This window comes from Pyrgilauda ruficollis, unplaced genomic scaffold, assembly GCF_017590135.1.
Source record: "Pyrgilauda ruficollis isolate IOZ18807 unplaced genomic scaffold, ASM1759013v1 scaffold14, whole genome shotgun sequence".
NCBI lineage: Eukaryota > Metazoa > Chordata > Aves > Passeriformes > Passeridae > Pyrgilauda > Pyrgilauda ruficollis.
The window spans coordinates 5,892,227-5,918,178 of NW_024512543.1; the positions used below are offsets into that span (position 1 = coordinate 5,892,227).

At 43.7% G+C, this 25,952-nt stretch overlaps 1 protein-coding gene across 2 annotated transcripts in view; it reads left to right on the forward strand.

Annotated features, from left to right (window-relative positions):
* Positions 1-25,952, forward strand: part of RGS6 (regulator of G protein signaling 6) — a 258,804-nt gene that overhangs the window by 204,659 nt on the left and 28,193 nt on the right. For both annotated transcript variants that reach the window (XM_041460004.1, XM_041460005.1), the window contains exons 13-15: positions 3,644-3,754; positions 6,980-7,105; positions 14,749-14,935. In XM_041460004.1, the coding sequence (XP_041315938.1) occupies positions 3,644-3,754; positions 6,980-7,105; positions 14,749-14,935 (424 nt within the window). The remainder of the gene's footprint in view (positions 1-3,643; positions 3,755-6,979; positions 7,106-14,748; positions 14,936-25,952) is intronic.

Genomic DNA, 25,952 nt, shown 5'->3' on the forward strand with positions numbered 1-25,952 from the left:
ATTTCAGCAAAGCAAAATGGGAATACCCCATGAAATGTGCTTTGCAGTGCCTGCACCTGTAGTTAGCATGCATGTACTAAACCAGGTAAATTAAATGGTGAGAGGCTCAGTGTAAGTTCTTATTGGCTCATCAAGTTTAGCAATTAAAATGAAAATGTGTCCAATTAAAGAGAAAATATTCAGAGGCTCCCTGAAATCCTGCATGCAATACATTGTATGATTAAAATGAGCCCATTTATATTTATGTTTTGGGCTTTTGGATCTTTTCAATTAAGAACATATACTTGTACTTTAAAAAAAAAAAAGTTATTATACTGAATGTTATTTACAAGATCTTTTCAATTAAGAACATATACTTGTACTTTTAAAAAAAAAAGTTATTGTACTGAATGTTATTTACAGTGACCTTAATATATTGAGACAGTAATAATTTTCCTGGTTTGAAAGGGGTTTCTTTTTTTTTCTTTTTTAATTGCTCTCAAGTTGGAGAAAAAAATGTTGCTATCAAAACCTGTGCAAAATAATAACAGGAGAAAAGCAAATAAAATGAGAACAGTCAAATTACAGAATGACAGAATAAGCTGAGTTGGAAGGGACCCACCAGGATCATCAAGTCCAACCCCTGTCCCTGCACAGGAGAGAGAGCCCCAAGAATCACACCATGTGCCTGAGAGCATTGACCAAACACTTCTTGAACTCTGGCAGGATTAGTGCCAGGACTGCTTCCCTGGGGAGGTTGTTCCAGAGCCCAGACACCCTCTGTGTGAAGAACCTTATATTTCTAAATAATTATTAATAATTATAAAGAATTAAAATCATGGTTGTGATCTTTATTTCTTGTGAGGAGGTGTTTGGACATGTGATGACTTTGAATATTGATTTGAATATTGGCAATATTGATTTGAGAGTCCCAGGACTTGATGTGGAGAGTGGTGGGATGTGCAGCCTGGATGTGGAGCATTGCAGAGCAGGTAGGAGGGAAGCAGAGGAGCTGATAGGTCCAGTGGCTTTGCAGGGGTAGGGACTGGTGAGGAGGAATGAACATGGATGACCTGACTTGCACAATTGCCTGAAAAAAAACCTGTGCAGCCTTGAAAACCCCATGAAAACACTGATTGCAAGCACTAGGAACAAGGTTGCTGTGTAAGGAGATGCTGTTATTATCATGTCCATTTTCAGGCTGGACCCTGCTCTCGGGCAGTTTAGGTGACGGGCCGATCAGGGTACAGGAGATGACTTTTTGGCACACTCCCTTCAACAGTCAAGCCTGACGTCTGCCAATTTTTCAGTATAGCACAAAGACACTTTCAGAGAGGATGAGGGAAGTAACAAGGAGCAAATAAATCAGGAAGCAGTAGGGCAGACAAGTTACAGGAATAAGATATAAATTGTTTCGATAGTAATAGATCATTTGTATTTATTTTATATTAATTCACGCTATTCTTGGGATAGCTCTTGTCTGTCAGAAGAGGAAGGCTCTCCAAAGGATATCTGCAGCTTCTGTGAGATAAAAGCTCTCTGCTAAAGATTTTCTTTCCCTTCCTCCCTGTTCTGCTTCCAGGAGTAGATCTGTACCAACTGTGGGAACAGGCATGCCTCAGCTGCTCCACATACCTTGGAAACTGTCTTTCTTCCACATCCTTTCTCCCCACTTGGGACCTGTGCACTGTCAGTTTTAACCACTGAGCTTTGAGAACTGTTGAGCAAAACTATCAATATATTCTACCTATTGTTTTCCCTGACTTCATTGTGCAGTGTTAGTACTATTTCATTAGACACGGCATCACCGAAATGGCTGGGGAAAAGTGAGCATCTTCCTACCAGAAGCAATCTCAGTTCCCTAGACGAAAATCTGATGAAAAGCTATCCTTTCAGCTTCTCATCAAAGTTCCTGTGAAGGCTCAGCAGGCCCCCTTGATTGAGAGACAGTTGGCTTCTCAAGGCAAGCTCTGCACCCTTCAGTCAACTGTTCCTACCACGTCTTCTACTGGGTATTCAGTTTATCACCCAAAAGACCAGGTTTGCATTTTGACAAAAATGCTTTTCCTTAGCAGTCCCCTGCCTGTAGCCTGCTTTAGACAATGAGGCAATGATTCTACTACTGCCATTATACTGAATCAGCAAAATGTGCTTAGAAATCTCCCCTTGTTTCATTTTTGTTTTTTCTCCCTTTCCTTTCTGCTGGTACTTGTACTAGCACCTCTGATGCCTTCTTATTATTTTATTAGGAGCTATTGAGGTTTCACAGCAGATATCTCCTGATTGATCCTTTTTGGCTTTCTTTTCTTTTTTAACCAACCCTCTCTTTCATTGATGTCTGAGGGACTGCTGCTGCTCTGTGAAATTGGACACTGCTCCCTCCTCTAACCCTTGACCCACAGCAGTCATGAAATGTAATTAATGAAATGAGATGAGACAGCCCCAAGTGCCCTAAGGGGCAATGGGAACCTGCTGTGGTTACAAAAGTGTATGATTTTAATGCCTCATGATAAGACCTAGGACAAACAAAAAGAAATAATTACAGAGCAGTTCAGGGAAACTTTCTGCCTTTTATGACCCTTTGTTTCACAGGGTCTTTTCATTTGCCTGCCTTTTTGAGATGTGGAGGACCAGAGGTAAAGTTTAGCATGGACAATCACTGTGCAAGTACATTGGGTGTTTAGTATGATGAGACATAATTAACTTAGTTAATTACTTGGCAGAGGTAGGCAAAAAAATAAAGTGCCTTAGAGTATTTCCAGTACAGACTAGAAGAAATGTATTTTGATTTATTTCATATTTGCTGTCTTTCTTTTGTAAAAATGCGCCCCTAGCCCCAACCCCAGTGGAATTCCTGAATCATTTATGCAAGCAGACACAGTCCTTTCCCCAGAAAGCTCTTTGATTCTCATCCTAGTGAGGATGAGAGGCTATATGCCTTAACTGACTCACCATGAAGCAAGCCAGTGTAAAGGCCAGGAGTTTTTCCAACATGCATATTATTTACTGTTCTCTAAGTTAATTATTACTGTTGAAGTATTTTACAATAGTGCTGTTAGACTAAATACTATACCAACATAACTAAAAAATTATCTATAGGCAAAGCTTTGATGTTTAGGGCTATGATCCTCCAAAGATTTAAGCATATTCTTAGCTGCAGCCCTTGACCCTGTTTAGGTGAGTTTCTCATAGTGCATAAATGTATGTGGGTGCAAAAGTTTGCAAAAATGAAAAGGATGAGAGTAAATAGTAACATGCAGCAAATGAGCAGGATGACACATACTTCATACTCTTCCCATGGCTCTCTGGGGGAAGTCCTGCCGTAGCAATCCAGTTGTTGCCTCATCAGGTTTTTTGGGGGCATCTCAACAGACAGAAGCTTGAGGAAAATGCTGCTGTAGAGGAAAATACTGCAGTGAGCTGGTGAGTGTTTGCAGAGAAATCCTTGCATGCATCATCCCTGGGAAAAGGGTCTCCTGTGACTGCTGAGAAACTGACTAATCCCTATAAATAAAAAGAAGCACACACAAAAACAAAACAAAAAACCTCCACCAAAAAAAAAAAATCCAACAGGATAAAAAGAAGAGCTGTACTTTTCTGACATGTGACTAAGCATTCAAACCCTTACTTTATTCTTTTTTTCCCTTTTTTTTCCCCCTGCCAGTTTAATAGCCTACACAGAGCAGTATGTGGAATATGACCCCTTTATAACTCCTGCTGAGCCTTCCAATCCCTGGATAAGTGATGATGCAGCACTGTGGGACATTGAAATGAGGTAAAAATTAATTGGTGGTTTTAACTAACATGAGAATTGTCTTGACATTTTGTTTGTATGCTCTTCACACTGCCCTGTTTGAAAAGAAAGTTGTATGTCTGTACTACAAGATTCAAGAACATAGCTAAAGTTTATCACTGGTATCTATGAATTATTCAGCCCTTCCGCTTCCATATGGCTTGATGTATGTGACTCTCTAACTCAGGTAATGGATGTTCACATACCTGTCAAACACATGTCCAGACTCAGGTCTAGGAGCCTAAAGCTGTAGGATACTGCTAAGGCAAACTTGTTCCAGCACATCTTACTTGACTCTTGGGAGCCTGCTCTTCCCAGCTGCAATGCTCCAGCCCTGCTCCTACCATGGAATCCCATGAAAGATGCTGCTAGAAAATGGGATGAGTTATAAGTGGTGGCCATTACTGCTGTGCAGAGTGAGTTTGGCACAGGAGCCAGAAGAGTGTAGCTTGGGTGTGATGTGTGAGACTTGGCAGGTCAGAATTGTAATAGGTTGATAGAGTGAGTTTGGGCCTCATCTGTTGGTGAACAAGCTGGCTTGTCTCTTATGATGTCAAATAGATGGGAAAAGGGAGGAAAAGTCTGTAGGATATTCAATGCCTTGCACCTCAGAGAGTTTCTAAAAAAAGCCCAAAACAAACAAGCAGAACACTGCAACAGAGATGATGTTTTGCCCTGGTGATGCTGGTGCAAGGGAAGTCTCCCTGTGTCTGTGTCTCTTGCCCTCACAGTCTATCCATAATCCTCCTAAAGGGGCTCGAATTGTCCTGCCTGCCACTATGCCTAACAGCTCCTTCAGCAAATTTGAATGGCACTCCCATGCCCCATATTACCTTCACTACTCAATCACATCCTGTGGCCAGCAACTGCAAGGACTCAGCAACTTCTCCAGTGTTTAGTTGCTGCCATTTGACACCAAATCAGAATTTGGAGTTCACTTCAGCAAATCTTTAATAAGAGAATGCCAAATCTAATCCTGTGTGTTCTTGAATAATAATTTAGAGATGTTATTGGCCTAAGAAAACTGATTCATAGGGAATCAGTGTTCCAGGAAAAGGACAAGATTTTTCCCCATTTAAAAACCAAGTAGTTTGGGATGTGAAAGTTGTTTTCATCTACAGAAATCCATTATTTTCCTAACCTCTGCCCCTCTTCCCATAATTTTAGTATTTGTTGTTTTTTTTTCTTAGCTAATTTCTCTCATTTTCTCCATCCTCCCTAGTAGGACTAGTACCAGATACAGCCCTTGCAAAATACTGCTTTGTAGAAACCCTCACCCACAAGGTAATCCAGGCATCCATTATTTCTGCATCTGTTGACGTAGCTGCAAATCCCAGAAAAGATGTCTGTGTCCCTGAAGAATACAATTAACCTGATGTCACAGCCTTATAGGAATTTAAAATAAATGCTTGGCTTCTGCTATGATTTCAGAGTTAAGGAAGGTGATTTTCCTGCAGATGAAAAAGAGAAAGCTGTAGCGTGAGAAGATGGAAAAACAAACAGCTATGTTTTTCCATTTTATTCTCTGTTGTAAAAAAACTAACTGCATCTGCATCTAGTTGCAACTTCCATGAATAATTAAATGATCCCCAAGATCCCCTTGTGTTGCCTGCAAAGCTGTTTCCTCAGTTAGGAGGGCAGAGGCCTTGTGCAGGAAAACAAAGAGCTCTCACTGCCAGTGGCAAGGCTGGCTGCTGAGTATGGGCAGCCCCGTGGCACTAGAGTTCATCCTCCATGGCAATCAGGACTCAGGAAATGCCACGGAAAGCATTCCGTTTTAGACAGCACTTTGGCCTTTTTTGTGTGTGTGTCACAACATTGTGAAGCTGCAAGAAGAGCAGGTACAGATCTCTGGATTCAGCAGGAAATTCCCTGAGCTTAGATTGTGCATGGCTCTGCACAAGCATGGCTTTTGTGTCCGATGTCCAGGCTGGTTCACGTAACAGGCTGGATCTGCACCTTTGTCTGCAGCACTGCTGGCTCCTGAGGGAGCGCAGGAGAAGCCATCCTGAGTGTGCTGCTCCTCGAGTGAGGACATGCCTATCAATTTTGCTTAGCCTTTACACCAAGAGAAAATGAAAGCAGGCATTTTATTTACCCCTTTGGCTTATTTGTCTTCAGCACAGATCGCCACTGTCCCCTAAGGCTCCATGATTAGGAATCGCTGTGGACATGACGAGACACATAGTTTAATAGATATGTGCTGTTAACAATGGCTCTGCTGTCACAAATGTGAGCAGCTGGGCTGTGCTCTAATGGTTGTCTCATAGTATGACGCCATCACACCAGAAGCTTTCAAGCACTTTGTGAACCCAGATTACGCTCTGATGCAGGCTGTCTCGTAGGATCCTCGTTGTGATTCCCAGGCACCTCCTCTGCCCATAGGCATCTCTGCAACATGTCTGGCAATTCAAACAACAGCTTATGTAAGTTGGGCTGTGTTAAGAAATAATTAAGGAGAAAGGTTGCTGGTGATTTTGGGTACCTCTGCATCTCAGTATCCCAGCTGAGACACAAAATAAAAGTCTGATTATCATGGAGAGTAGGAGGAAGATGCTTTTTAGTCTTCTGAGACTTAGGCATGCAAAAATCAGAGGCACTAAAAAACGAAAGACCACAAACCAGTAATAATTTTAGATACTTTGCCTGCATTGCTTCTTGGTGGAGCTGCTTTTCTAATGCAAATGTGGATCTGAAAATCCAAAGCCAGTTCCAAGTGACCAGGCAGTACTGTGTGGGACCCAAGGAAATGCTCTGGAGCTCACCAGTGACCCAGGGAACATTGCTGGGAAATTTCTGCTGTGATGCATAAGAAATCCTAAGGTACATTTGAGGAGATGTGCAAGAAGTGCTTAATGAATAATCATTTAGGCATGGTATGCTGTTCTTCCAAATGAAACCTACCAGAAATTGCTCTGAAAATCATATAATTCTCTCTTATTTCACCATGTATGTAGTGCCCAAATAGTGTCCTTTAATGAGTCAAATGATGTAATGATTTAAACTCCTCCAGTTGCTTTAATGATGATCCTGGTCTTTATAGGTTTCTTTGTTATTTGCTAACTTGTATTTCTGAAAAATCGTGAGAAGAAACAACATCTCATCTAATAATCTTCCTCCCTTCACTTAGCAGAAACAGCAGCAGCTGCTCGGACAGCAGGCAGAGATGCACATTCCATCTGTTTTTCCCCTTCTCTCTCCAAACAGCAAAGAACCTAGTCAGCAGCGTGTGAAAAGATGGGGTTTCTCCATGGATGAGGTGCTGAAGGACCCAGTAGGACGAGACCAGTTCCTTCGTTTCTTGGAATCGGAATTCAGCTCAGAAAACCTCAGGTGAAACCTTTTCTGACTTGATTAAATGAATGGGCCTGGTCCTACACTCTTGCATAGGTGAAATGCAGTATTTGGTGTGTCTTGAACTGCTAAAAGCACCCATTTGAATAAAGATGAGAATGGCAGGGTTTGACCCATAGCGCTGCTACATACGCCTGTACTAGACCTATGTGAGTAATCTCAGAAGCAGTGTTTTACCAGAGCCAGTGTTGTCAGCTATCTTCTGCATGCAAGGGCTTGCAGACTTGCATGATATGATGAGATGCAGCACATCACTCCTGAGCCCCCTAACAATATATAGGATTTCTATATTGTGTGTGTCTGTGTGGCAGGGCTTGTGTGAAGAAAATAGTATGGACATCACGTGGCTAAGAACTTGGCAGTTCTTAGTTGCAGTCAGGTTTCCAACAACTACTTTTAATTTTGGCATGTGCTGACTATCCAACAGCTTGTCTCACCTTAACAGGACTCTGTGTGGGGATTCTGAGTATCTGACTTCTCAAGTTGTGAAGAAGTCAAAACTTCTATTATGAAACATTATGTAGATACGCACATGATCCTTCATCAGGCTGAGAGCCAGTAAACCCCACTTTTTTACTGAATAACACTACAGAGGTGCTGTTGTGGTGCTGTGGTTATGTCTCAGCATGAGGATGGGTAAAGGGACAGGTTCTTGTGGGGGTTTTTTGGGGCAGTCATGTTCCAGAAGGCTGAGTAAGCATTTGTAGGGAAGGCCAGAGAAGCTTGCAGGCTCGCTGGCAGAACTGTGCCTGCTCTTGGGCTGAGGAAATCTGCTGTCAGGGATCACACAGTCAGTCCGGCTTTGGCCTTTGGTCGTAGTGAGCAGGCTTGATGTTCTCTTTTTACAGTAGATATGAACCTGACTGCACAGACTTTTTTAGTTATGGTTTTTCATTCTATTTCATTTAGAAAATAAAATACATTACTAAAGCATGTGAACAATTGTCACTGTTGTGCAGTTGGCTAGCCTGCAAGATCTGAAAGAGGAATTCCCCAGAAAATGATTTTTAATGACATTGGAACTTACCATCCTATTTATCAGGTTTCCCTGTGCAAGGAGAAGTACAGAAAGCATGCCAGCAGCAAAACAGTGAAAACTCAATGCACTTTATTGTTTTGAAAAATCTGAAAGATAACCTGTAAGAAAACAAGGGAGTGCTACTAATTACACAAATGAGCTTGAAATTTTATTGCTAAACAGGTACTGAACTTGCATATGCTTACTGCAGTTATGCACTGCAGCATTCATTTGCAATTAAATTGTAGTGATGAAGTGCAAAATTAATATACTGTATTAAAATACTCTTCAAATTAGTGTTCTGAAATTAATCTGGAGTTGTGCTAATGAAATCCAGCAGGTTTTATGACTAGTGTCTGTCCCCCATGTTCATCGTACTCAAACAAATGGAGAAAGTTTGATTATGAGGAGGCAAACTTGTACCTTCCTTGGTCAGTCGTAGCTGCTCCTCCTGCTGATGCACATTCTCTTTGATTTTGAGATGTAGTGAAGGGAGGTGACAAAATCAGTGGGCTGGCATAGACAGGTTAAATCCTGCTTCCTTTGTGGAAGACATTGGCATCACTCTTAGTATGGGAACTTTGCTATCATTCTTATGGTATCATTATGATGGTATTGGCTTATGTGGTATTATTATCTCATATTGGATACATTATCAAGCCTTCTTAAAGCTTTAAATAAAAGGATGCAAAGGCAGAAATATTAATGTAGAAAACTGGAACAGAGTGAATTATTAGCAGTAATGCTAGAGAGAAGAAGGGTTCAGGTGAGGCAGAGAAAGCTCCTTAATTCTCACTTGGAGTATGTACCATTAAAAAAAGCAACTGCTGGATGCTTACATATGCAAGCAAAATCTAAGTTACACTCAACAGCAAAGTTTGGATCTGCCTCACCTAAGCTGATAGCTCAGAAGCCCATGCTTTCTTTTTATCAAGTATCCTTCTGGAGAGAGAGGAGTCAGTGAATCACCTGAGAAGGATTTGTTTCAGCTTTAAGTGGAAACAAAAACTAAAGGCACCTAAATTACACTAGAAAGCACTCGTCTCTTGTTATCATAAACTTGGAGAGACTGATTGAAATGAGTCCATGGCAGACAACTACAGCGAGATACATCCCACCCAAACCCTGCAAAGGTGTAAGAAATTTTCTGAGAACACAGCACTTAGCACCTTGCTAGAAAAGTAACATTCAGATTAACAAAAGTTAATCTTGTCAGGACTCTCTTCCAGTAACTACCCAGACATCTTGGAACTGTTGCAGCAGGGATGTGCTATCTCTTGGGAGTGTCAGTAAGATCTTGGGAGTATCCTTAGGATTAACCCTGGTGGGAGCCCTATAGGCCCCTATGTTGAATTTAAGGCAGATCTGAGAAATTGACTGCTGGAAAACCTAGAAATTCATGGTAGCACTAGAAAAGATTTTGTTAAGTGTGTGCTTGAGAATGCCTTGAAATGAAAGTAATTTAGTAATACAGCAAGGGGACCAAATTCTGCTCTTATACCTTGTGGCTCAGGTCCCAAATCACAGGGCTGATGGTGGTGGGGTATTTCCATCTCTTCCTAGCTGAGGAAAATTGGTCCCCGTGGGGTCTTGGGTGAGGCACTGCCAGAGATAGCAGCAGACTAGACTCGATGACCTCCCAGATCACCTTCCAGCTGTGTGTCTGTGTTCTGATAAACTTGCAGGATCTTGTCCACCAGTCTCCTGGGCTCCGCTGAGCCCTGTAACTTACTTATTTATTGGCTGTCCATTATTTATGTGGAAGCAGGAAAGCCAGTCGGTTATATTTCTCTCTGTTTTTATTTTAACTCTTTCTTGCTCTGTTTTCTTTCTCCTCTCTGTTGTTATCTTTCATCTGCAATTTGTTTTGACTCGGGTGATTTTTGAAGTACCCAAAATATAGCTGATAAATTAAAATTAAAACAAAATAAATAAGAAAGGATAAGAAAAGAATGGGCATCAGAGAGTTATTACACATTTTTTATGACCTGGGAACCTTCTGAGACATCTTGAGATTGCTGAGATGTTCATTTAGCTGGTGGATTGAATTTTTTTTCCCCCCTAACCTTAAAGTGTCAGCTGGAAACAGCAAAGTGGAAATATGGGACATGGGAATTTCACCCGAAGGGAAAGGAGGCTGCACACCTGTTTATAGACCTCAGTGGGAAACACGTGACATTTGTGGGAATGCACTGTGGAGCTGGCAGTGCATGGATGCAGGTGCCCCGGGCCTTATTGCTTGTGAGCATATGTTGAACATGGAGATCGCGGGAAAGGAGTTTTACCTGCAGGAAGTGTTTATATCCTACATAACTCCTGATGGTTGAAACTTGTTGCCAGGTTTTTTCCCCCCCCAGTTTTCACCAGGAAAGAAGAAGTTCGGGCAGTGAGGAGAGCTCATATATGCAGTAAACACACCGAGCCGCCGCCCCAAAGCCCCGTGTTCCCTAAATAAAGAACGTTCCCCCAGCAGTTCCGAGGCAGTGCCAGCGCCTCAGGGCTAAGCGGGGTGCGGCCAGTGCCGGGATGGTGCAGGCAGTGCCGGGATGGTGCAGGCAGTGCCGGGCGGTGCGGGGCAGTGCCGGGATGGTGCGAGGCAGTGCCGGGATGGTGCAGGCAGTGCCGGGATGGTGCAGGCAGTGCCGAGCGCCGCCGGCAGGCGGCGCGGTCGCCCCGCGCTGCGCGGGCCCCTCAGCGGGCCCGGGCAGGGCCGCTCGGCGAGCACTGCGCACGGCCGGCGGGCGCTGCCCCGCGGCAGAGACAAAAGGGCTTTCCTGCCCCACAGCACCGAAAGGACTTTCAGCAGAAGGGACTTGCAGCGTGGACGCCGGCGTGCACCGCGTGGGAGAGGAGGGGAGGGGAGGAAGGGCGGTGATGGGGAGGCCTGCGGGATGCTTGCCCCGTCTCCACCGGCACTGAGGTCTCCTTGGCAGGTCCCCAGTGCCCCAGCGTGCAGCTTTGCAGCATCTGCCTGCCCCCAGCTTGCTCACCAAGGACAGATTTTTGTTGGTCTTGGCCATGCCAAGCTCACCATACCAAAGATCTGACCATTAAACAACACAAAGATGTGAATATTGGCCCTGTCTGAAATGCATTTTGATTTTTATCATTTTGCTTCATTCATTTCCTGGCTGAGATGTTCAAAGTTAGTTCTTGGTGAATGGAAGAAGGTTTGTGAATTGTTAGAGATGTGAGGCTGCCGGGACGTGGGATACTGGCATGGAGTTACTGAGGCAAGGAGAGAAGTGTGCTTGGATTCCGACCTCAGATAGTCACTTGATGAATTTGCTGTCAAGCTAGGGGTATTGTGTCCAGCCCCAAGACAGGGATACAACACTGCCCTTATCTTGACCGTTGTTTCCCAGTTTCTGGAGTCATCCATATTTTGCCTCCTGATCAGGATTTAAAATTAATTTTTGTTTTACAGTGTATCACAGAAGCGACCACTCCCCTGCTACTCACCCTGTCTTTCCCCAGCAGCTTTTTCACTGGGGGACGTCTTTGAACAGCAGTGACCAAGCACGTCTGCAGTGCCCTGCAGGGAGGCAGAGCGCACATGCTGAGGTCCAGGAGCTCTCTGTGCCTTGGGGGAGCTGTGGAGGACAAATGCATGCCATTGTGGGATATCTTCTGCCAGTGACAGCAGTTTAATTACAAGCTGGATGAGGCTGAAATGGTTTTTGCCACTGACAACACTTTAGGACACCATATTATAAGCCTTCTCCAGTCCTTACATGCTGTTTTATAAAGGACAAAGAACCTGTGATCAATGCTACTGTTCCCTCTGTGCAGACAGTCCCTGTGCCAGTTCTGCTCTGTTTAAAGGGCACCTGTGGAGAGGACACACAAGGAGATCTCCCTTCTCCCCTGCCCTGTGCAAAGGTGTCTGCTGGACATCTGTCTCCTACAGAAAGAGAGGGGGCAATGCAGGATTTTCACCTGACTCCTTGTGAACTTGCGGCTGGGCTTGTGCTTCAGAAATTGCAGGAGTGATTCAGGGAGTGCATTTGCACTTTATAACTGAGCAGAATTTCCAGCACAGTCATTGTATGTCAGCTCCTTTCCTAAGCAGAAATACCTGCTTCAGTGTTGCAAATGCTATAAATCCCACAGGAAGCCCTGCTTATGTGTTGGCTTCAGGATAATTCCTTGTGGCAGAGAATTTGCCTTGGAATTGAAGCTGTGGGGTTGGGTACCCCTCTTTGATGTTACTTGATTTTCAGATGCTAGCTATAGTGAATAGCTTTGAAATTTTTACCAAGACAAAACTCCCCTTTGCCTTGAAGAGGACATCCAGCCTTGGCCATGAATTCACAATTGCTTGCAGTAAAAAGAGCTTGTTCTTGTTACTGTCAGGTTGGTCTGGTTGGTTGGTTTTCAGATTGAGCCAAATGGTTATTAAAATGGATGGTGCTCCTGTTCTGGCAAGCTGTCACTTCACAGCGTTCCCAGTTCCCTCACAAGCGTGCTTTCCCAGCCCGCCTCCCCGGCTCCAGGGGCAGAAGATAAGCCAGAAGAAAAGGTTCTCTCTAGCCAAGTGTTTGTCTGAAGTGTCCCAGCTACTCTGGAATGATTAGCATCTTTTCTCCCTATGCCTTTTCTGCATTCACATGTTCCTATTACATCTGAAATGGAATGATAAACTATTTTCAAATAACGGAAGCCACATATGGCATCAGATTACTGCGCTGTGAGTGCCACCCTTCACTCTCTGAATGCATGCGATAAGTGGGGGTGTCACTGCTCAAATGACAAGGCAGGATATCAGGTGCACTTAAAGTCTCAAAGATGAAAAAGGACCAACCATGCACATTCCTCCACCAACCCCAGATACTCTATTTCAGTTTATAAAATCAAATGTCACTTTCTTAGAACTACACGTATGTGATTCTATAGGTACTGATGTAATGTTGGAGTGTACCTCAGTCTTTTTTACTGAGCCTGCCAAGGAAATGGGAAAACCATATGAAGGAGTTTCCTCCGATGGCTTGGATGAGTTAGGGCTGTGGCATGAGGCCCCCTGATGGTCGGGAAGAAGCAGCAGACAGGCAAGGAGGCCTTGCATGTCGTGTGGATGTCATTTTCTCCCCAAATTGACTGTTTGCCTCTGTTGCAGGTAGGATACCAGGCTAAATGGAGTAGCAGCCTCATTTGCTTGCAATAACACCACTGATTCCAGGCTGTTTAGGTACTGCCTGCAGCCATTAAGGAAGTGAGGGTCAGGAACAGCACAGGAGTCACCAGGCTGCTGTCCACCCTCACTGCCATCAGGATTTTTGTTTGGGACAGACTCTGTATTCCTCCTTCCACCCTGGAGGAATATTTGCCTTAGTGGCAGCACACTGAAACCACTGAATCATTCAGGGTGAGAAATCAGGACTTCAGTTACAGTTCTGCTGGTTTATAAGGAAGACACAGGATTGTCCAAGTGCAGCTTTTGTAGATGCCCTGAACAAGCAGTGACCCAGACAATCCCTGTCCCCTCTGCACAGTCTGCCAGCAGAGGGAGTGCATAAGAGCAGGGCAGGGACAGCCAGGGTGAACCCTGCCCTCCTTGTCACCCTGGACAATGGGCACCTTTACCAGGGGGTAGGAAAGAGCTGGCTGTTGCAGGTGGCTGCAAACGTGCCTTCAGTACCTGTTTGCCCCGTAGCCCTCAGCACTCCCTGCAGAGCCCTATTGTGCTTGCTCAACCAGGTTGCAGGGCCCAGGTACTCAGGGCAGATAACCTTCAGGGATACCTTCTTGCTGGAAGATAGAGTTGACCAAAACAAAACGCTACTGGGCACCATGCATCTTCTGAATTAATCACCTGAAAGAGCATATCTCTTTCAGCAATAAATAAAACTAGCATCACCAACAAAATGTATTTTCTTTTTCCTAGGATAAAAGACAAAAGACATGCATGTCACTCTTGCAAAATATTCTGTGGTCTTTGTTTTCACAGATCAAGATATGGATTATGTCCTTAGTTATCAAAGGGATTATCTTCTCAGTGTTTATGAACTTACTTTAGTCTGTAAGCATAGCCTAATCAAAGAAATACTACTGTAAAATTGGAGTATGGCATGACAAGAGTCATCTTTTCTTATGGCATCTATCTCAATGCTGGTCAGTTTACAAGTGGAAAAAAAAAAAACCTCTAAGTGGCATTGCTACAACTTCACACTGGAAATGATATGAATGTTAAGTTTGTTCTTCATTTTACATTCCCTGTGGATGACCAATCCTGCAGGCAGGAATGACCAGCACATTGCAGCAGGGCTGTGGGAGGCAGAGCCTGCTCCTCTCCTCCAGCTGCATAGCTCTGGAAGTTTCCTGTTTGCCTACCTAATATGACACTTCTGCAGGGGCAGTTTGAATAAGAATGTATCTCTTCTTAAAGTCAGTGTCCTGATCTTAGCCAAAATATAAGGGGTTGATGTAAAGTACATCACCCCTTCCCCTTGAAATCATGCTAACATGGAGAGTCTTCTGTGAATTCTAATAGATGCAGGATTAGGTTCTATATCTGTTTTAGGACTCTGCCTAGGCTCATTCCTAAAATCTTACCTAGATTTCTATATTTTTCTCTTTTCTGCTCTTTTAATTTTGCCTAGTACAGGTTTTGGTTGGCTGTCCAAGATCTCAAGAAACGACCTTTACAGGATGTGACCACGAGAGTGGAAGAAATCTGGCAAGAGTTTCTAGCTCCTGGGGCCCAAAGTGCTATTAACCTGGATTCCCACAGCTATGAGAAAACAAGCCAAAATGTCAAAGACCCAGGAAGATATACATATGAAGATGCACAGGTTAGTTTTTGGTTTTATGGAACTACTGCTAATGAAACTCTCCGTTTTAATATGATATTCCACTATCACTTTGTCACTGCTCACTTGTAAGAAAAAGAAGATGCACAGTTTGAAGTGACTTTGAGGATATCTGTTCAAGCTGGGTAAATTATATTTTCATTGAATCTATCTGTTGTAACAGGCTAAGGCTCCTCTGGGAACAAATGTTCCAAAATCTACAAGTCTGCAAGGTGCTGCAAGCTGGAGCCATGTCTCAGAGAAAGCACAGATGAAAAAGTGCTATACAGTTCAGCTTGTCTGTCTGTGCTACCTGTCACTAAAGTCTGGCATAGTTACAGAATGGCTAATGTCATATCAAAACCCTAGCTAATACACTTTTTCTATATTTTATTTATTTATAGCTAATTATATCCCCCTGCCAAACCCCAAAAGCAGCAGCTCACTCCAACACAGCTGGGAATTTGTCCACCAGACAATACCTTAGAGTAATGATAGGACAGTAGGCAATGCAGTGAGCTTAATCCTTCCCTCCTAAGGCTCCAGATTTATCAGGGAAATTTTACAGATAAACTGTACGCGGAAAATGCCTTGAGGAAAGCAGATAATTTGAGGAAAAACTGCTATAAGCAAGGGTAAAGCTGCATAACCTTTTGGAAAGTGAAAACATAATTTTCTAATTTTTAAAAAAGAAAGATGAAGGGATCATTTGGAAAATATTACTGGGGACACAAATTAAAAGATATCCCCCTCAATCATTTTTTCACAAGATGTAGTAAAACCAGCAGCAAATGAAAAGAATTCCAGGGTTTGGGGATTTTTTTTAATTGGCATTCAAAGGCAATTCTTCAAAATACTCCACTAACAAAATACTTTCATCTCGGGGGAGATGTTGTGGACCACTTATACAAGGTTAGGCAATGAATTTTTCAAACCAGCATCAAATACTCTATTTTCCTGAATGCAATCTTGCTCCTTGGGGCCAGCATAGAAGGAATGTACACGAAGTTACAAGACAGTCCCCTGTGAATATCAGGCAACTTAAATGCCCTTTCTAAAGCTGAGAGATACAGGAGTGTGAAGGCATTCTGGATAAGATATATTCTTTGCTTGGCAGTTGTAGTGAAAAAGAATTGCATGCATCACCTGAAAAAAATGATGATGGCAAAATACAGGTGAAAGTAGATAGGTGAATAATGGGAGAATTGATTAAATTGATAAGTAGAAGTACTAAGAATAAGACAAATGTTTAGATGATGAGTATTTAATTAGAAGACAACATGGAGGATTTAGCCTTGAACTGATCAGTTCACAAGATAATTGCCATTCAAAGGGGAGTTGATACAATCAAGCTGGAGCCCTGGCAGCTAGACTGAAATTTTAGCTCCTTGGGTTAATTTTGTTTCAGTGGATTTTTACACTGACAGATCTCTTCAATTCATCTGTTGTAGTTCATGGACACAGAAATATGAGGCAAAGGTAGACCTTCAAGGGCCAGCTATGGTTATCTTGGAGATTGAATCTATTGAATCCTCAAGAGAGGTATGTGGAAGGTTAAACCAGTTACCTTCTTCGGCAGTGGGCTTCTGGTAGCTCTCCAAAGGCCAAGCAAGCTGTTTGTGACTGCTTGACTGGATAGCTGAGAAGGTGTTCTGACACAAGCAGGAAGAAGCAGGACATTGCTGAAGGGTGCAGTGCCCTGGCACAGTTTTTACTGGCTCATCCTGGAGAAGGGAAGTTTTTGTTTGCACATTCACTTCATGGGAGCCAATGCAGATTGCCCCAGGATGCTGTAAATCTCCCAGGACCTGCTGTAGTGTTTCTCACAGGTCAGCCCTGCCACCACAGAGGCTCTCATCCATGAATCTGCAGCAGCTGCTTTATCTCAGCACCCTGGCACCAGGAGTCCATGGGAGCTCCCACACATCCCACATTCCTAGGGACTCAACCAGATACAACTAATCAAAACACTCTCTGTGGGAGGGGAAAATACAAGCGTTGTCCTATCCTGTGTAGTTTTAGCACAAAGAGGAAAACAACTGAAATGTCCTTGTAAGTAAAGAACAAGAAAAAAATTAGAAAATTAGTTTACTCAACAACACATTCTTTGAATGACTTCAGATCTGAGCCACTAAGAGGAAGGAAGAGTGTTGGCTGATCTGAGAAAATTAGTTCAATACTCCTGCAGTGGAAGAATAGGAGAAAGTGATGTGGCACTCTAGTCATGACTTGAGAGATCCACAAAATGCCAATTCTGTATAAAAAGCACTAGAAATGGACACATTGCTGTACTTGGGAAGGGCAAGGTGTAGCAGAGCACACTGAGGCCAGCAAATGCTTTATAACAGAAAGTTGAAAGCAAAGCATCATTTGTTATCAGGTGCTTAGTAGTCTACATTTGATGTGCTTCTTTGCACACCCTTGGCTCCCAGCCCCAAAGAGCTCTCCCAGATGCTGCTCAACCATCTGGTAAGGCAACTAGCCTGGATAAAAACAGGGAGAAAAGAGGCTCTTGGCAAACATTCCTCTCACTTCAAACCTCTTTGTCCCCAGGCCAGTCATGGTCTGAAAGCAAATGCGTGCTCTGTTTAAGAAAATCTCAGCTCCAAATTTCAGTCCCCAAAGTGCTCCTAATCCAAACCTGAATTTGGTGTGCATTTATTATTTCAGACAAACGTCTCTCTGAGATGGATTCCTGTTGCACAGAAGCAAATGTTGTGCCATTTCTCCATCTCAGCTTAAGATATTTACTGTATCCCTCAGTGCTGCTGCACTCCACAGTCCTGCACTGCTGGACTTGCATGGAGCTGCCCCTCCTGGCACCCTCAGGTGCCATCGCCTACCCCGTGCCCGGCTCAAGCTGTGCCAGCACACCTCAGCTCTGAGCAGAGTGTGCCTTGCTTGCTCAGCCTGCACTCCCCTCCCCAGCTGTCCAGTTTGTTGGTGTTTCTGTCCTTGAGCAGCCCAGTGCTGCTCCTGGCTCTGTCCTCATCATCAGCTCTGCCAGCTATCTTGGTCCACAGCACCTTCTGTCATTTTAGTCCTGGGCCCCTCCAGAGGGGAGCCTACCAATTTAGCTGATTATTTTCTGCTCTTGGACAACTGTCCTCTGAGTAAAATATTATGATTATATAACCATTTTCACTGGGGAGCAAAACAGCTTTTAATACAAGGGGCATCGTCAGGAAAGGTCAGTTCAATTAAACAGTGAAGTACTTAGCAGGATGTAAGCTCCCACAGGAGTTATCAGAATCATTGAACAACCAATGTGGGGCCCTGCAATATGAAGCAGGCACCACCAGCTCTGGAAAGTAAATAGGTTTGGGTCCATCTGAATGGCCTCTTTTGGCTAATGAAGCTGCTGACAGCCAAAGTAATTCATCTTTATATGGGAACACAGACCTGTGAGTATGACAATTGTGGCTTATCTGTACATGTTATTAGTTTTTTAACCATTCTTCCCCTACCCTCATCAAGCATCTCCTTGCCTCCCCTGAAATGTCTTTCTGCCTTCAGAAAATCTTTAATCCCTTCCTCTGTCCCTTGGTGTTAGGAGCTAGTATCACCAGGATGCATTGTGCTTCCTCACAGTAATGTTTGTAGGGACATTTAGTCTACATTTACTGGTAGACTTCAGAGCTAGGTGTACCAGAGTCAGGTAAGCCACACAGTTGTCTTTGGAATTCCTTTCCTGTTTTCTTTGTTTATTTTTATTCTTTAATAAATAAAATAGAGTTTTACATTAATATTCTTTTACCTGAACTAACCAGCTGTTGTTTCTATAAAGATAATTCAGGGAAATTCAGTTCTAACCTAGGCTCTGTTAGGAATTTAACTGTTATTTTCAGATCCTTGGCTAATTCCAGAGCAGATTTAGACCATAATGCTAAATTCCAGGCAGCTCAAACCAGAAATGTACCTGTCCCAGATTTGAAACATAGAATAATTTGAGACAGAAGACACCTTTAAAGTTCATCTAGTCCAGCTCCCCTGAAATGAGCAGGGTAGATCTTCAACTAGATCAGGTTTCTCAGAGCCCTGTTCAACTTGACCTTGAGTGTTTCCAGAGATAGTGAATCTGCCGCCTCTCTGGACAATCTTGGCCAGGGCTTCATTATCTTCATTATACAAACTTTCTTCCTTAAATCTAATCTTGAGATTTGAACCCAATTCATGCTCTCAGCTGCCTCATGTGTAGTTCCATTTGTTCTGGACTGCAACAGAGATACGAGTCCTTGCAGGATTCATCAGTGGTCAGTCATCAGTTTGCATTCTGGTTGTATCAGGAAGCTCAAGGTGCTGACAGAATTTGACAGGAACCTGTTGAATTCAAAACCAAACTCCCAAGTTTAAACAAGGATCTCTTGGAAGTGAAATGTTATTTTTCACCAAGAAGGGAAAATGAGGGGGGACTTCTCCTAACTTTGTATTTTCAAGCATGCACAGGATGTGAAAGGCCTGGTGTCTATTAGTGCGCATAGAGAATTCCTTTTATAGGTCTGGAGCAAAATGACAGCATGGAAGGAAGATGTGAAAATAATCATTCATTGTGTGTCTGTATCATCTTTCGTGTAAGAACTTGGAGAAGCATTATTCCTGTTTTCTTAAAGTTTTGTCCAGTCACCCCAGTTACATGCATGTGTATAAAGGACAACGACTAAGGATGGGTTAGCAGTGCAGACAGCCAGCAAGGGGACATGGGGCAGACCAAGGTCCTCTGCCTCTAAGAGGGGATCAAGTCCACCTGAACCAGTGCTGCTCGGAGATATTGGGCCTGTGCTGTGGGGAATTGAAAGCATTATTACATGACATCAGTATTTACACATGAATGGTGTGCCATGGGGTCCTGGGGGCTTTTGACAGCCTGCACCTTCCTGTGGAAGTTAGGGACTGCACAAGGACTTGACCTTTATTCCCTTCTCCTCCTTTGGCTCTGATTCTGTGGGACTGGAGGAAAAAAATCCTTCCTTTCACTGCAGTCTGGTTCTCTTCCTTGTATTTGGGTTATGGTGACTGCAGAAAACATGCACTGTTGTGTGTTCATTACAATTAGAAGCAATAGTGTAAGCTCCTTCCCTTGTGGATTTCACAAAACAACTTACAATGGAATCTAAAATCAAGAGCCCCACAAATACAGCCAGAAGAGTAGTTACGTGTCTGGAGCAAAAATAGAAAGTGATGGTGGAGGCTTAGGCAGGTGTGCCAGATCCTGTGCAAAGCAGGAAACAAAAGACTTGAAGCAGAGGTTTACATAGGAGCAGATACTTTATGTTATTATTTTCCTCTTTTGCTTTGTTGGGAGATTTTTGGTTGTTTTTTTTTTAATGTATGCACCACACATCAGAAAATACTTATCTTTTGCCTTCCATTTTAATTTGTAGTTTAGCAGTCATGTTATATGAAAAACATCTACCATCCATCCTTTGTCTTGCTGTTCCCTTTCTGTCTCTGAAGGCATCAGGGATCAAACCTACTGTCTAAGCTAATGTCCTTCTGTCACACACGAGCAGAAAAAGGGCCAGGAAAAAGTCACAAGTGACCCCTCTCCTTGCAGACACAGTGACAGAAGGCAACAGATCTCTTCAAATGAAAGATCATGAGAATGGAGTAACAAGAACAGTCAGCATATTCCCACAGGACAATAGTCTGCCTGTTATTCAGGGTGCTGATCCTGCCAAGCTGTCTAAAACTACATGCATGAGTATTAACAGTGCCTCAGTGCCAGACATTTCATACCTCCAAAAAATACCTTTAGATGGATTACATGGGAAAGTCTCTAGCTTGCTCAAAAATTGAATTCAGCACTGAGACCCTGGGACTCTTGTGTCAGTAGTGTGCACTGTGCTTCTTGAAAGCAAGAAACAACTGCATGTCAGATCCAGAGCAAGAGAATTTCCTCTTCATGTGAAGGTCAGGAAGCGGCTGATACTGTTTCTTTTCTCCCATATAGGGAGTGAAAGTGCTTGCAAGTGCATCCTTTCATCTAATCAAGAAGCCAGAACTCCAGCAGTCCACTTCTCATGGACTTCGGGGTTATGGTCTCTTCCTGCTAAATCCATGCACTGCAGGAACACTGTGGTCTTTAATTTTTTTAAGGGGTTGTTACCTTTTTGAGTGTTCACATTGCTAATTAAAAATTTAAGAAAAAAATCCCTGGGAAGATCTATCAGCAATGCATTTAATATCTCTGCTCAGCCCACAGCAGGTATGAATGTGGGCTGTCAGGATGGGGTTTGCTTGCAAACAGTTAAAAGATTTCAATATACATTTGGACTCTGAAATCTTGAGTTCAACCACTTAATGGCAGCCCAAGATGACACAGCAGCAGATATCTTACAGTCAAAATGTTGATGAGGCATGGAAAACTGTTTATCCAGTACGTGTTTTCTAGGTAGGCATCCAAGCAGGGTTGGTGTTCTCTATCTCAGCATAGCTGCCTTTACTCAGAAGCTGTGTTCTGCTTGTTTCTGTAGGGCTGCATCCTGCCCTATGGAACACAGAATGCCCCACTGAAATATAATTTCCTTCTACTGTGTGAGGGGTTCTGCATGTTCCTCTTCTTGGTACAGTTCAGCTTTTTGGCCGGATTTTTCACAGAGAAAACAAGGAGGAAGTTGCTGACAGCCTGCAGGTGTCAAGGTGTTGACCAAAAGGTTAAGTAGTTACACCTCACAGCTGTACCACAGCATGCACAGAAGGGAAAAACCTCATCTTCATTGCTGCAACTCCTACCTATTGTATTGTTTGGAAAAGAAATGCCAGTCTCCTGAATGCTACAGAAGGTTGTCCCCTCCTCCCAGGCAAAACCTTTTCGCTTGGGCTTTTTGCCAGTAGTCAGGATTTGGCCCATATTGAGAGAATCAGCCTCTTAGCCATGATCATTGTTCTCAAAACCTAAAGCTGCTCATATGGCGTTAGACTCCCAGCAGCCCACTCTTGTCTCCCAGGATAGCCCTTGCTATATTTAGGACTAAATCCTCCTGCAGTACCAGGCTGACCCCTTAACTGCACTAGAGGCACTTTGCCTCTAGTCCTCTGCACTGTGTCTGCCATTGACCCTCAACAGCTCTGCCCTCACATTTGTGTTTGAAGATATGAAGCAAACCAGTTGTCTCATCAATTTATAGAGGAGCCATAGCTAAGTTTATGTGTTTCTTTTATCAATGTGCTTTTCTATGAAGGATTTACATTGTATTTCCAACTATGTATCTACAGGGCTAAACAAAGGATTTCTGTGTATTACTCAAAATGAGCTCTCATTGCTTACAGTTATCCCTCTTGGTAAGGCTCTTTCTTACATTCCTGTGCCTTCAGCCCAGTGTAATTTCATTTTGTGGGCTGAAAAAAAATTATGCTTTTTAGTTTAGCAGGGAGATTGGTCTATATTATAGGATATTTATTCATCTTTTTTTCCCTTAGTAGTAAAAGCAACTTGCTTGAGTGTGAAGAAAATGCACCAGCTAAAACTTGGTGTAAATTTTGTGCCTTGAATACTTGAGACTGGCAAAAAAGATTTTCCAGAGCAATTCACTCTTGACCAAGACCCTTGTGTGCCATTTAGCAGCCTGAAGCATTTCTTTTCCAACTGTAAATCCAGGACAGCCACGCAGTGCCGCAGAAGCCAGAGCACCCAGTCCCGCCTGGCCCTGCTAGATGGCAGCACTGCCGGCTAGCACAGAGGCTCCGGGAAGGGGCTCACCCTGGTTCATGCAGGCAGGCAGCTCAAACAGCCACTACAGCATTTTTGAGAAGAGTGAAATCCTGAATGCAGAGACCAGAATAAGCAGATCCAGAAGCGCTCTTAGTGGGGATTTGGAAACATTAAAGGGAATTAGAATAAAAAATACGTGTTTCTCTGCTTTCTCACCCCTACTGGCGTTTTCCCATCAAGTTCAATCAGGGCAAATGTGAAGGTCTCTTCTGCAGCTTCTTCACTGTTTGGCTCATCTCAACTGTGCCTGCTACCAAATACTTCAGCTTCCAGAGCTGATGCAGCAATTTTTACTGCTTTTTTCAAAGAACATTTTAGCACCATCATTTAGGTTGAATGCAGTTGATCATAATTGCTCCTAAAAAGTGTTACATTCAGTTTTGGCACAAGCAACTGCTAAAGGGAGTAGGTGTCCTTTTCTTTCTTTGGCTTTTTGGGAAATTCTGGTGGTGGTGTAGTAGGGGGTTCTGCTGGTCAAACAGGATTCTTGAGGATGAGCTGGGAAGAGTTCAGCAGAGTTAACAGGACACATCTCTAACAACCCGTGGACAGCAGGTTTTGCTGACTGCAGTATGTGTGTGTGCTGGCACAAGGGTTAACCTCAGTTCCTTTGCCACAAATGTCTGTGCAGAGCAGAGGTGCTGACAGACAGGCACTAGGCTGCTGCCAAGTCTAACTGGAAGGTGCAGCAGTCACACACCATGTGCTTGCAGAAGTGTCTGCTTTCTCCTTCCCACGTCCTCTTTGTGCTATAGAGACAGCTCTTCCAAAAACAAACTCCAGGCAGGTTCTCAGTTGGCATCTCTTCCCATCCTTCCAGCAAAGGCCACAAGGTCTTCACTCAGGCAGCACTCTCTCATGTGTGAATCTGCAGTAAACTCCTCCCCAGTGCCAAGCATACAGGTGGCACAAATATTAGCATTCATTGCAGTATGCTGTTATTTATTTAGTTGTTAAATCTACTGCTTTACATTGCTTGTGGCCTTTCCTTTTAATGGATTTGTCTGACATGCTGCAAATCTCCTTTGGAGTTGGCCAGAGGTTCGGCTGCATGATTGCAATACAAAAGGGGTCTCCAAATCAGCTCTCACTAGTTAATACCAGGTGCTGATGACAGGGTAAAGGAGTGCTCCAAAAGAATCCAGATGTTAGTGGGATAGCTACAGCAAGGAGGTTTCTGACCAGTTTATGAAAGGCAAAGTGGACCCTTGCAGCTCAAGTGCATCTCAACAGCTATCTAGCCTTAGTTTAAACTGAGCTAAAAATCATGGAATAGAATCATTAAGGTGGGCAAATAACCCAAAGATCATGAAGTACAGCCTTTGACCAAATGCCACCATGTCAATTAAATCACAGCACTAAGTGCCATCTCCATTCATTTCTTGAACACTTCCAGGGCTGGTGACTCCACTGACTTCCTGGGCAGCCCATTCCATTGCTTAACCACCCTGTCAGTGAAAAAATTATTCCTGATGTCCAGCCTGAACTTCTGCTGGTATAGCTTGAGGCCATTTCTTCTCATTCTGTCGCTGGCTGCCTTGGAGAAGATGCTGACCCCTACATGTCTTCACCATCCTTTCAGACAGTTGTAGAGTGATAAGGTCTCCTCTGAGCCTCCTTTTCTCTAGGCTGAACAATCCCACCTCCCTCAGCTGCTCCTTATCTGAGTAACTTTCTAGACCCATCACCATTTTCATGCCCTTCTCTGGACATGTTCCAACAACTCAATTTCTTTCTTGCAGTGAGGGACTCAAAATTGGACACAGGACTCAAAGTGGGGCCTCACCAGTGCCAAGTAGAGGGGGACAATCACTGCCCTGGCCCTGCTGGCCATGCTATTGCAGATACAGGCCAGGATGCCATTGGTCTTCTTGGCCACCTGGGCACACTCTGGCTCATGTTCAGCTGCTGCAGACCAGCTCTCTCAGGTCCTTTTCTGCCAGGCAGCTTTCCAGTCACTCATCCCCCATCCTGTAGTGCTGCATGGGGCTGTTGTGACCCAAGTGCGAGATTTGGCACTTGACCTTGCTGAACCTTTTACCACTGGCCTTGGCTCATTGATCTGGCCTGTCCAGATCCCTCTGCAGAGCCTTCCTGCCCTCCAACAGATCAACACTTCCACCCAGCTTAGTGTCATCTGTGAACTGGCTGATGGTGCACTGGATCCCCTCATCCAAATCATCAATAAAGACATTAAACAGGGCTGACCCCAGTACTGAGCTCTGGGGCCACCACTGGTGATTGGCTGCCAGGGTGTAACTCCATTCACCACCACTCTCTCAGCCTAGCCATTTTGGTAGTTTGTAACCCAGCAAAGAGTGCACCTCTCCAAACCAGGGACTGCTAGCTTCTCCAGGAGAAGGCCGTGGGAGACAGTATTGAAGGCTTTTTTGAATTCCAAGTAGACTTAATCCACAGCCTTTCCCTCATCCACCAGGCAGGTCACCTGGTCATAAAAGGAGATCAGGTTGGTCAGGCAGGATGTGCTTTTCCTGTACCCATGCTAGCTGGGCCTGATCACTTGGTTGTTCTGTACGTGCTGTGTAATGGTAGTCAAGATAATCTGTTCTACAAATGTGCTAAATGGGAAACCTGTGCTTGAAGTGAGCAAAGAATTGGCCATTTCCTTATTCCCCATCATCACCTAAAGTTTGCAGCTCTGTTTAGGCACAAACAGGGAAAAATTTATATCAGCAAGTTCAAATTTAAGGGCTTTATGGAATCTTAGCTGGTGTTCAGAGTTCATGAGAACACTGTTCTTGGCCTTCACAACTCCAAAAAAATCTCAAACCTGTCACAAAATATCAAGATGAGTAAAATACTAGTGGAATTAGGAATGGATGTTTAACCACCGATTCTCTTCTTGTCTCATATAAACAAATCAGAGGAAAGAACCAAGGTTTTCTGCTAAAAAGAAACATTCTTAACAGAGAAGGTAATTCCTGGGATCTACCACGTGCCTTATGCAAGTTAGATGTTATTATTTTTTTATCATTCAGGTTTTTTCCCACCTTTTTTTAATGTTCCCAGTGTTCTGCTTATCTGGCACTCATGCCCTCCTCAGGGTCACTGTGCTTTGACTGGTAGGGGGAAGAGAGACCTGAGATCACATTGCAGCACATTGATTTGGAGCAGGTGCAGCTTTGAGATGGTTTCTGCTATCTCAGCCACCTCCTACATTCCCGTCTGGATTGCAAACTTTATTTTTTCCTCCCCTTTTCCCCTCTTGTCAGGAATAATTTACTAAGCCTGTCCTTCATCTCTTTCCAAAGGTAAAGCTTGTGGAAGGAAAATAGCCAAGAGATGCTG